We start from the raw sequence: 12,304 nt of genomic DNA on the forward strand, positions 1-12,304 counted from the left end.
ACCAAATGATTGAAAACGCTGCCAAAGGGAAAAAACGTGGCCAAAGGAAATGATGTGGCCACCATAATAAACTCCAACGGCATCATCAAATGGTGCGAAAAACCTCTCACCCTCCACGCCTTAGTAGGAAAGGGCAAAACGATTTAGGAGTGTGCAAATTTATGAAGTAAAAAGCGCCCAAAATGTGGGTTTAAAGAACCACGTTTTTGCTGATTTAGCTCCAAAAACCAATCAATATAACCTCCATTTGGCATGAAAGATGTTGATGATTGCATGAAAATAGGGTAGAAGCAAAAACGCCTTCCTTCCCTAAAAAATCTCCACAAAAAATTGCTTTGAAATCTTCAACAAATCAATTTTGCATGAAAATCGGGTTTTGGGAGACACATGACAAGTTTGATTTGTCCAAAATGAAGCGAATCGGGTTTTAGAGAGAAAATAACAAGTTCGATTTTCACTTTTCCCACTTTCATGTCAAAATCGGGTCTTTTAAGACAAATAGCAAGTTTAATTTTTCACTTTTTCGCTCATCAAGCCAAAATCGGGTTTTTTTGGACAAATGACAAGTTTAAAATTGTCAAAAATGCACTTTCATGTCAAAATCGGGTTTTTTGGAGCAAACTGCAAGTTTAAAAATACTTGTAAAAGGGAAATAAAATCCCTACAACAAGTTAAAAACACTTGCACATATGTAATGGGGATTTAAAATCCCTATTACATGTGAAAACCATTAAAGTAGGGGTTTTTTGAACAAACTGCAAGTTTACTTGCAGTTGAGCCAAAAAATCCCTATTTTAACTAAAAATGACCAAAAAACAATAAAAAATGTAAAAACAACAAAGGGGAAATTTAAAACAAATTACAAGTAACATATTTGAAATAAAAGTGCACATGTAATTGGTCAAAAATTCCCCTACAAAGACCAAAACAATGAATATCATTAAAACTTGCAGTTTGAAGAAAATTCTCCACCTGCAGTCTGAGTTTTAAAACCCGAAATTGAAGGAAAGACATAGCAAACGAACCCAGAATTGGACGAAATTTGAAACGTAGTTCGAGAATGGACTGAGGATCAAGCCAGTCTAAGGATTAGTCGAAATTCTGCCTCGGGAAGTGTGCCATAGAGTAAAAATTCCAATTTTTTCATAAAAATTTCACTGTAGTGGTCCTTCATTTTTGGAAACAAAAATGAGGACAACAAGTATTCTTCCATTGGGACATTTAATACTGATTCTTGCATATTGAAACTTCCACTACTGTAGCCTTCCGGAAACACCTCATTCTAACTCAACATCACTAGTAGACAACATATGAACATCTGAATACATATTTCCAGACCATATGCAATATCCGCACAATTGAACAACTGAACATCTACTACAACTTCTGCACTCCTGCACACAACTGACTGTGACATCAATGACAAACACCGGACACGTTTGACATCAATGACAACACAACTCAACATAACTCAAATTTCCAACATGGATACTCCACGCTCTTGGGGTTACATGTGGTGAATTTGGGGCACCCTAACATGCTTCCTCTCTGTTGGTGTCTGTTTTATCATCTACCAAACATTAGAATAAGATACCCAAATGTATTCTATCCTCTCTTGAAAAATCACTATTGATTCCAAGGTCTATATGTGTGAACAAGCGACTTTAGTGGGATAGCTACTTGGGTAGTGTTTGCTGAAAATCTCAAGGGGGACTTACGTTAACAAATGTCTTTGAAGCCGTTGGACTTAGACGGATTTAGCAATTTTAGGCTCTCTCTATTTTTTTTAGATTTTCCGGGATTTAGACTTTCAAAAAATAGGGAAAAGGGGAATAGGGTTAAGAAGGCTGATCTAATCCTACGAACTCCGGAGATGGTATCAACTGGGTGCTCTCGGGAAAGCACACTTTGCTTCGCCACACTGAGGACAACTACACAAAGCGGGTGCAATCTTCAAGGGGTTGTGCTTATGATTGAAATATTGGCATGCACAAAGGATAGGCTCAGACTAACTTTGCACAGTGAAATGGAAATCATCCATTCACCAAAAGTATGAGCAAAGATACACTGTCAATGAACACTTATCAAATCCTTCATTCAATTCTAATAACATGAAAACAAATCTAAATTAATTTTAACTAAAGTGTTGAGGAAATTGAAACCATGCTAATCATTCAAACAATAGAGATTACAAAGCCTTAAGAGAAAGCGCACATGCAATATATTATTTGAAAATGACCTTCACGCAACAATATGTCAAAAACCTCACACTCTCCAAATGAGAGGAGGTAGCCTTATATTGTTTTTCAAAAATAAATGAACGACCGAGATCAAACAGTGATCAAGAGCCCTGATTGAAAGCTACAAACCCTAATTAGGGTTTCCCAAAACTTTGTTAGTTTGAAAGAATGAGAAAGTGACATGTGGTACAACTGCTATTGTCACTGAGGTGAGTGTCCAGTTTCCCCTTTTGCAGATTCGATGTATTTGGACACGATGAGCCTGACCTCCTCCATAGTGACACTTGGCAAGTTGCTAATCTAGAAGTCGATGATGTGGACTCAACTGCTTGGGCAAGAAAGTTCTTATCAATGAAGAGAAAACTTGCAATCCTTGAAAGATCGATTGAATTCTGGCTTTCAGGTTCTCTGTCTGCAAGTGTTTTTCTCGTATACTCTCTTTCTTCTAGATCTCTGATGGTACACGAAACACCTTAATCAAAATTTCTTTGACACTTTCCTCTGTCTCAAAGCACTTAGTCTCGGATTTCTTCAAGACTTCAATCCTGGTGACCAAAGCATAATACCAGGTGTTAAAGTCATATCTATCCCCAGCCTGTATGACACCTGCATCCACCAAACTTCGTTTTGACAGACCTCGGATAACCTTCAATTGCGGAAGTATTTCATCTTGAATTTCTTCAATATCTTCCCAATTTGCAGCTAGGTCCTGAATTCGGCTAACCAATGAAGAGGTCGACTCATGTGCTGATACTAAATTTTCTACAAGCATGTAAGCACGTGCCGAAGCATCTGAAATCCATTCCTTGGCCTATGTGAATGTGCCCTTCATGTCCTTGTAATCTTTCAATGACTCTCGCTGAAGAGGCTGCTGAGGGGTGACCGGTATCTCATGGTTGAGTGGCCTGGTGAGATGGAGAACATATTTCCTCCACTGCTAGTTCTCTTCCTCAACCTTCTTTCTTTTCTCTTTCTCCTGAGCTAGACTCGCCTTGAGGGCGTTGCAAGAGTCGTCAAAGTACTGGACTTCTTGGTCCTGAGTAGGCTTACCCAACTCTATAGTGGTGATCTTATGATCCTCTGGGGCAATATTGTCCCGAGTTTTTCCTTCCTTTGGCACAGCTATCTGAACTATCCTGAACCCTACACTATCCCTCTGAATCAAAGAGAATTTTCTGGCTGGCTTAGGTGGCTTGACTATGACTGGTTTGTTCACCTTTGCCAGAAATGTTGCTGTATTCTCTTCAGAATGGGTTTCCTTAGGAACCTTAGCCCTTATCCTTTCCCTCAACCAATCAGGAATGGTTGACTGCTCCACAACATTTTGATCAAACCCATCATCTGTCCTTCCTGGTCCAGTAACTATACCATCGAGGAAAACCATTGGGGGCTTAGGTTCTTCAACTTTTGTGGCTGCATTTAAAACTTGCTCCCTGTCTGGACTTTGGACAACTTCTTTCATTATTTCCTCAATTGAAGGAGAAGGCACTCTCGCTTCATTATTTACCATATATGTGTCCATCTCTTGCTCTTCAACTACATTTTGATTAGGCACAACAGATGCGGCACTAAGAATGGAATGACCTTCATTGGACTCACGTCTCTCTCCGACAATTTTGTTTCCCCTGGTCTTTCCAGAGCTTCCAACTAATTTCTTCCTTTTCCGGGACCCAACACTCTCTGGATTCCGAGCATTGCCTGCAGAGATACAAGGGTTGGAGGATAGAGAGTCATCTACTCCCATTAAATCATAGGTCAGGGCCACACCTTTAGACTTCAATTGTTTCGTCCTCTCAGATGTCCACCACTTAGCGTATTCGACCACCGACGTCATGAGGTTTGCCAGATCTGACTTCTCTCCCTCTGACCAATCGATCAAGGCTAGTGGCTCATTCCTCATCTTCTCAAAGCCTAGCTGCTGAAGATCAAGATTGTCTTCTACTTGATCAGCAATTCTAAATACTTCCGTTGCTCTTACCATACTCAAGGGAATCCTTGACCAAAATCTCCTCCTGATTTCGAAACTATCGGCTGCGTTAGCCCAATAATCTTCCAAATCAGCTCTGTGCTCAAATGTCGTCCTTTCGACCCTTTTCATCCTATGGAATGGATCAAAATTCTTCTTGCTTTGTACTGGTAAAAAGGGTACCAAGCCAGCTCTTTCTCAGCAGTGGCAGCGGTTTGTGATGACGGGCACGTCTCTAGTCCATTTCCAATTGTGAGAGGGGAGGTTCCTGCCTTCTTCTGCTTATCTCTTTGAACTGTCATATATCCCTCTAATTGCCCCACAACCTCTATTAGCACGACTCGATTGGTAGGGTAAGCTGGGAGCTTATAGGGAGATCCGGAAAACCTCTGAATTCTGATGTAAGTGAACTTCAGGTATTGAATATACCAATATCTGAATCTACTTATGAAGTCCATAGACTCTTGAGAGAGTCTCTGATGTAGTCCACCTTGCAGCGTCCGTGTGATGTGCATGAGAAATGTATCATTCACTCTCTTGAAATGGAACTTTTCTTCCATGTGAAGCTGGGGATAACAGTCATAGACGGGAAACTGTTTTTCTTTGTTTCCCACTTCCCCTCTGTAGGTGAGGCCTCTGTATCTGTAGGTTCTAGCTAGGGAATAGAACAAGTACGAGCTTATGAAGAAGGTCCTATTCGCTTCCAAATTCTTCAGTTGGCTGTCCAAGTTATCACTTATCATTCGAGCCCAGTCTATCATCTTCACTTCGTTCATCATTTCATTTATGAAATAATACATCCAAGGCTCAAATGGGGTGTCTTGGGGATTACCCATTATCCTGTTCAGTAGGACAATCATATCTCCAATATCTTCTTTGAAGTACGCCCTCACCAAGCTCTTCCTCTGTAGTTTGGAGGCACCTTTCCTTGGCTTATCCAGCCAGGAATGATTGACGATGGCATCATACTCCTCCAAATGTTCCTGATACATGCGATCAGCTTCATCCTTGGCTACGTACACATCATTATGATATTCTGGAATTCTGAAGGCTTCCCTGATGGCCTCATCGCTGATGTTTGCCAACACTCTTCCATCTGGTGCGACAATATCCCTACTGATAGGGTTGTAGTGCCTAGCGCACTTAGCTACCAACTCAGTGCACTGCTTGGTAGGGAGAAAACTTGCAGCATGCACGATGCCACTTTTCATCGTCTTTCGTGCGGTCATGTTAGGCACGAGGTTATCTAAACCGAACATCTCCTTCTTGAACTCCCTCAGATTGATATGCCCGAGGTTAGTGTTGCTAACATTCTTCCATTTCGAGGTCATTCTCGACTCAGGAGGAGCATCCTTGTCTACTTGGAATTTCATCGTGCCTAAAATCTGCAAATAAACATGAAGCTTAAGTTAGAAATCAGATCTTGGATTAAAGAAAATTGAGGCTACGAATGGCTAAGTGCTTGGAGATTTTTTTACTTCACTTTCATACTTAGCCACAAAAATGGACTTTTCACATGTAAACTCTTCAACTTAAGGACATTTATGATTGTAATCCAAAAGGGCCAAGTTCTATAACTTCAAAATTCTCATTCCACTTAGTCAACAAAATGATTTTTCTCACTAAAAATTTGAATAAGTCCACAAAAATTACTTCCAACGAATCTGAAAAACTCAGAAAAATGCAATAAATCTGCATTTTAAAACCAACTTCACCTTCGAATGAATGAGAATAAGGCTAGAAGATAGAAGGAATCTTAAGAAAACTCAGAAAAATTGATGAATCTGCCTTCTACCAGGTAATTCCACTCCAAAATTCTGCGGATACTTGATAAGAATGAAGCTAATAAATCAGAATTCCTCAAGAAGCTTGCCCAACCTGCAAGAGATATCCTTGCAACACCAAGATTTTCTTCCAAATGACCTTCAATCTGCGAAATACTTCTCAATGTTTTCCTTAGCTTGCTCAAAAAGTTCGAACTTCTTGTGTGAGAATGAAGAAATGAAGAATGTATTTGTAATGAAGTTGGTTTTCACAATTAGAAACATGCAAATACCATCCAATTCATGTTTCTAAATTCGACTTCAACCTTGAGAAAGTTTCCAATTCAATTTCGAGTTGTGCTATCATCTCTTTGAGTTCGAAAATCTTATTCTACAACTTTCTAATTTGTTTTCCCTTGTCATATTCGAACTAGGCCTATAGATTGGCATCTTCCAAAAGGTTTCTAATTTGGAACTCAGTCTAAAAATCGCCTCAATCTGCAGATATCCTCTTTCTAATTTTGATTCATGGTTCAAGCTCGAGTTTCTATTTTGATTTCCCAGCTCATTGATCTTCAAATATCTCTTTTTTCAACTTTCTAGATTAGTTAGTAGTTCGAATTCTAGGAAGATTTGATGAGATCACTCGCATTTGAACTTGCTGTTGACTTTGTTTGACTTCCAAGAGTAGGGTGGAGTTTTGAGACTTCAACTTGATGCATGGGCGGAGTTTTCATCTTCCAACTTGATGCTTGGGCGGAGTTTTGGAGGTACCTCTATCATCATGTTAGAGTTTTGTTTGCCTTAAACTTCTTTCACTCCATCCATAGGGCGGACTTTGAAGGCTTCCCACTTTATGGCGGACTTTCTCATGTTCACTCTTTTAGGCTCTCACTAAGGCGGACTTTTGAAGCATCCCCAAGGCGGAGTTTTAGCCTCTCCAATCATTATGGCTTGGGCGGAGTTTTGGACTCTCTCCATGGCGGACTTTTCTCATGTTTAGTTCCTATGTCTTCCTCCTAGGGCAGATATTTTAAGCATCTCCATAGGGCGGAGTTTTGGAAGGACACCAAGGAGGGTGGAGTTTTGGAAGGTCACCATGGCGGACTTTGGAAACTACTCCCAGGGCAGACTTTTGAGACCACTCTACAACTTCATGGAGGGCGGACTTTTGGATGACCTCTTCAAGGCGGACTTTGAAGACACCTTTTCAAGGCAGACTTTGGAAGGTTGGCCACTTCAAGCATGGCGGACTTTTATAACATCTCCACCATAGGGCGGAGTTTGAAGGCATGACTACCAAGGTGGACTTTGGAGACACCTCAACCAAGGCGGAGTTTTAGTCTACCTCCTCAAGCATGGCAGACTTTTGTGCTCCCTCCAACATGGCGGACTTTTGGTCTACCTCCAAGGTAGACTTTGGAGACACCTCAACCAAGGCGGAGTTTTAGTCTACCTCCTCAAGCATGGCAGACTTTTGTGCTGCCTCCAACATGGCGGACTTTGGAAAGACACCAAGGAGGGCGGAGTTTGGAAGCATGGCCACTTGCTTGGAGGGTGGACTTTTGTGCTCCCTCCAACATGGCAGACTATTCTTCTATCTCCCTCATAGCTTGGGCGGAGTTTTCATCACCTGCCATAACACTCAACATCATTCATTAGCCGGACTTAGAAAAATATTTGGAAAATTTCAAAATTTCACAATTTTATCAATTTTAACCAGATTAACTTGAAATTTGAAATCCATACTCAGGCAAACCATCTGAAGCATCATGACCCCTAAAATGTAGGAACCTAGTTTTTTTAGGTCAAAACTTGGAAATTCTTGATCGCGATCGAAGCAGGTCAGTGGTATCAGTGCAAGCCCTAGGTCCCCACTCCGAAAAAGCAAAAAAGCAGGTATCCCTAAAAAATAGGGAAAACTTTCTAAAAATAGCCATACCGGGGATTGGGCTAAAAATGCCAAAAACAAAACTTCCTAAAAAATAGGAAAAAGCAAAAAAGCAAACTTTCTAAAAATAGAAAGTTGTTCAAATTCGTCCAAATCAATTGCGATCTTCGTCCTTTGGTCTTTCTAGGCACTTTGACAGTATCTAGGTTCTGTTATCACTCGGCTTGCAAAAACTAACTTTCAATCTCTAGGACTCGAACCGTTCAAAACTGAGCAAAGCTTGGCAAAACTGAGCAAAGCTTGGCAAAACTGAAGCGGAAGGCCACGGGCACTAACAAAAACCCTAGAAAGCAGGAAAAGAGAGGGTCCCCATTTGTAATGGGGCGATGTGTGAAAAAGGTCACAACACTCTCCAACCCCTATTATGGTGGATTATGGGAATGAAACTATTGATTCTTTTCTTCTTAAATGCTTCATTCAAATAGATTGAAATAATTAATAATGTATATGCATTTATATGTTTTTCTAACCTTTATTGAAATATTCAAAGAATTATAAGTTACCTAACTGATTGCAGGACCTATTCCAGGGTTTTATCTTGCTAAAGACATTTATTGGTACAGTTAAATTCTAACTATATTACACCTCTTGTTTAATTGAGCTTGTTATTCTAGGGCAAAATGTAGGGTAGTCCCCAAAGGGGACATTATTGTTTGATCCTAGGGAGCTTCCCCTTGTAATTTGGAGAATGGCTCGACCATATGGCCATCCTGTTTTTGTTTTGTTTTGTAATAGATAAATTAAAATGTTAACATATTTGTTTGTCAAGACTATGCATTAAAATCTGAGGGAAAAGTCATTGAATCACAAGGAACATTAATATTTCTGTTGTTGGAAATGACAACAATTTCTCTTAATTACCCCATTGGATTTGTAATCTCTCCTTGTTGATCAAAGGGTATTGTTCTAAAAATTTGATCTTTGACAGGCACACAATGAATAGGTTATTGATTGTTTCTTAAGTGAAATGATAAACTCAAAATCACTTAGGTTCAGGGTGAAGATGACATCCCTCATTTATCTTGCAGTTAATAATTTTGATCTTTAAAATGTATTCAACAGATGACTAATCTTACACTATTGACCTGAAATTATTATTTACAAAATTGTCATGATACAGCTATTGAGTTTAATGTGGCTAATTTGTTTTAATTGAGAACAGTTTTCTTGACAGTTGATATTAATGGGGTTCCTCACTGACATGTACAGGGGTGGCAGTACTCCCAAACACCTTATAGAGATTGTTGATGACTACTTACCACATGATCCTCTGGTGTTACTTAACATATATGGGGTAAGTTCCCTGAATCTGTTAAGGTCATCATGCCCTATGATACCTTTTCTGGATTTGTACTTATTTTTAAGTTTCATTTTTATTCATTTTACTCTTATATGTATGACTTCAGGTTGAAAATGGATCAGTGCAAGTTCGCAAGTCTCCTAGATGGCTTCACATGGATATCATGGATGACAATATTCTGATGAAGCCTGATGTGTCTAACAATTTGTTGCCTGATATAACACAGAAATACAGTTCTACTATGAATTTAATTGCTGAAAGCATGGGTTTGGAGGAGCTTAAACATGCCCAAGGAAACAAAAAAAAGGTTATGTGTCCAAGTTACATTCTTGACTTCAGCAACTTATTTATAGGTAAAATATTAACCTTTATACTTTCAGTTTTCAACCAGTTCTAGATCTTTCAATTAATGAGCAGGGTGGATTAAGAAAATCATGGGATATGTTTTTGGAGAAGTGCATACCCTTAAATGATTTGTTTGTGTCTATTTTCTCAAATATTAATTGTCAGGTATTCAAGAGATTAATGAATTTCATTTAACTCAGCCTCGAATTCAACTATCTGGTATATTTATGTCAATGGCATGCTAACATCATCTCTGTGATGCTGATCTGTCAGCACAAGATCCCTCAAATGTCTGATGTTTTGTTTGTATCCTATAACTTCTTTTTATGATTTCTATTATAACTTTTAAGTAATATGATATATCATAAACTATTGAACATATCTGGATCTGAAATTTCAATTGATATTGATATCAAATTATATAAAGGTCTTATGTAATCAATGTAGCCATAATTAAATAAACTTGAACCCCATTTATGATTCTAAGGACTCCCTTTTAAGATTCACTGTTTGTCTGTTTAGGAATTAGACAATATTGACCTTTTACACCTTTTACACTTTTGGGATGCCATAATACGTATGAATTTAGCAGGTTCAACTGTTTAACAATGTCACGAAATGATCTGGTGCTAGAAGCCGAGATTACATTTGTTGTCAATTATCATGATCATTATCTTACAATAAATGCATTGTTTATAATCATGTAGTGGGGGCTTGTTCATTGCATGTTTAAGGGTCCATATTGTTTTAGATAGAAAACTATTACATGAATGTCCACAAATATCTAATGTAGATTAGTGGGACTTAAAAGTATGGTGAATATGTACTTAGTGTATAATGCCTATTATTATGTTTCGATAATATTGGTTATCCGACTATGCATTGATTGTTTGTTGGCTTCAGGTAGTTATAAGTGTTGGTTGGTTGATGTTTTTGTTCCTCTAGAAGGAAAGTAGTATGATTTAGTTGGATTGACTTCAAATTTCATGTGCAAATAAAGATATATTTTACTCTAGTATTTGGTATGCATTGACATCTCTATTATTAATTCATGTATTTATTTTATTAGATAGGGCTATAAATATTTAGTGTCGTTGCCTTAAAAGAAATCAGGTTAAATTTGAGCATTTCATGCCCTTAGTCCCGAATAAAGGAGAGAAGAGTCCACAAGGTGGTCAAGACCATGGAATCATGCGATTTTTAGGGATCATTGAGCAAAGGGAACAAACAAGAAGATTACGAGAAACACTTACGGAAAATATAATTGTATGATTTCCAAGTCCTCCAGCCCTTCCCAAGAATGCAATCAAATTGAAAAGTCAAGACAATATTTTTTAGATGAGGGAAGTTGGGAGACAAAGTCACATTCCTTAACAAAGAAAATCATGAAAGGTTGTCAATCGAATGAGAAGAAGTCAAGACAAGGGGTGTATAAAAGAAAATCTGAAACCAAAACAAGTGCATGGAAGGTTGAATCTGAGTGAAGGGTTGAGTATTTCTTTGTGGCTGAGAGTTCGAGAGAAATATTGGAATGTCCAAGTCAAAGCTCCCTAGCAAGCAAATTCTAGGCACTAGGTTTGCATAAGAATAAAACCATGGCAAGTCCTAGTGGAGAAAAGTAAAAGTTTCCCAAGTTTATAGGAAATGGATCAAAGGATCCCATTAGGCACTATAAGATTTGTGAAACAATTTGGATGAAAAATGGGTAGGATGATATTTAATTTGGTTATGATCTTTCCAGCCACCTTGTGAGGCGTAGCGATTGATTGGTATACAAAATTGACCAAGCGGGCATAAATACATGGGAGAAATTAAAGAAGGCCTTTAAAGAAGAGTTTAATTTACTTTGTAATGATATTGGAATAGTAGCAGAAATATACAATGCAAAACAAGGGAAGCACGAAAACGTATTAGCTTATAATTCTAGACTAAAAGAGTTGTTGGAAAATTTGGAAACATAATTGGTTGACAGTTATAAAAAAGTGGTGGTTCATTGAAGGTCTACTACTGTCATTCAGAAAAAAGATGAAGATAGTACCCCCTTTTTCCTATTTTGAAGCCTACAATTCGGCAATGGACTTAGAAAGTGAAGATAAAATGTCCTTGTGCGGTGAAAGAAAAATGAAGGAAGATGGAAGTTCACATGGAAACATTGATAATGAATTGGGAATGGTACAAGCACTTTAGAGGGACATGCTTTCAATCATGAAAGATTTTGAAGGTGGAGAAAGAAACAAACAAAGAAACTAATGAACTATGGTGTACTGAGTGCAAAATTTAGGGGCACACAAAAGGTAATATTCCTAGAAAGGTTTGTTTTGAGATTTTCCAAGTGATGGGTCATTCAATAAAGGAGTGCCCATGCAATTTGAAGACTAGGAGCATAGGAAGAGTAGTACACTTCATCAAAGCCACAAAATGCATCTCTAGGTGGTTATCGATATCAAATAGGGAGGTGAAATCAAATACTCAAAAGGAAATTTGATCATACAATGTCAATAATATAGTGAATGGAGACACTTTGTGAGAGACTACCAAAACAAGCATGACAAAGTGCAATTATTGTGCAAATCATGAAGGCATTGGGTGTCCGAAAGAAAAGGTTAACATCAACCTGATTGATGTGGACAGGCAAAATGAAGTACTGGCCATTACTAGTGCCCAAGCAAAGAAGGGTATTTTTCTAGACCCATGTACAAAAAAAGGGCTTCGTGAAGCCAGGGTCAAAGTGGAGAATTT

At 38.4% G+C, this 12,304-nt stretch overlaps 1 protein-coding gene across 2 annotated transcripts in view; it reads left to right on the forward strand.

The window, feature by feature from the left end:
- The window catches only part of LOC131063764 (lysine-specific demethylase JMJ21), a 191,833-nt gene that overhangs the window by 114,222 nt on the left and 65,307 nt on the right, over positions 1–12,304 (forward strand). For both annotated transcript variants that reach the window (XM_057997678.2, XM_057997679.2), the window contains 2 exons: positions 9,130–9,214; positions 9,327–9,573. In XM_057997678.2, coding sequence (XP_057853661.2) covers positions 9,130–9,214; positions 9,327–9,573 — 332 coding nt within the window. The remainder of the gene's footprint in view (positions 1–9,129; positions 9,215–9,326; positions 9,574–12,304) is intronic.

Source organism: Cryptomeria japonica, chromosome 5 (genome assembly GCF_030272615.1).
Source record: "Cryptomeria japonica chromosome 5, Sugi_1.0, whole genome shotgun sequence".
Lineage (NCBI taxonomy): Eukaryota > Viridiplantae > Streptophyta > Pinopsida > Cupressales > Cupressaceae > Cryptomeria > Cryptomeria japonica.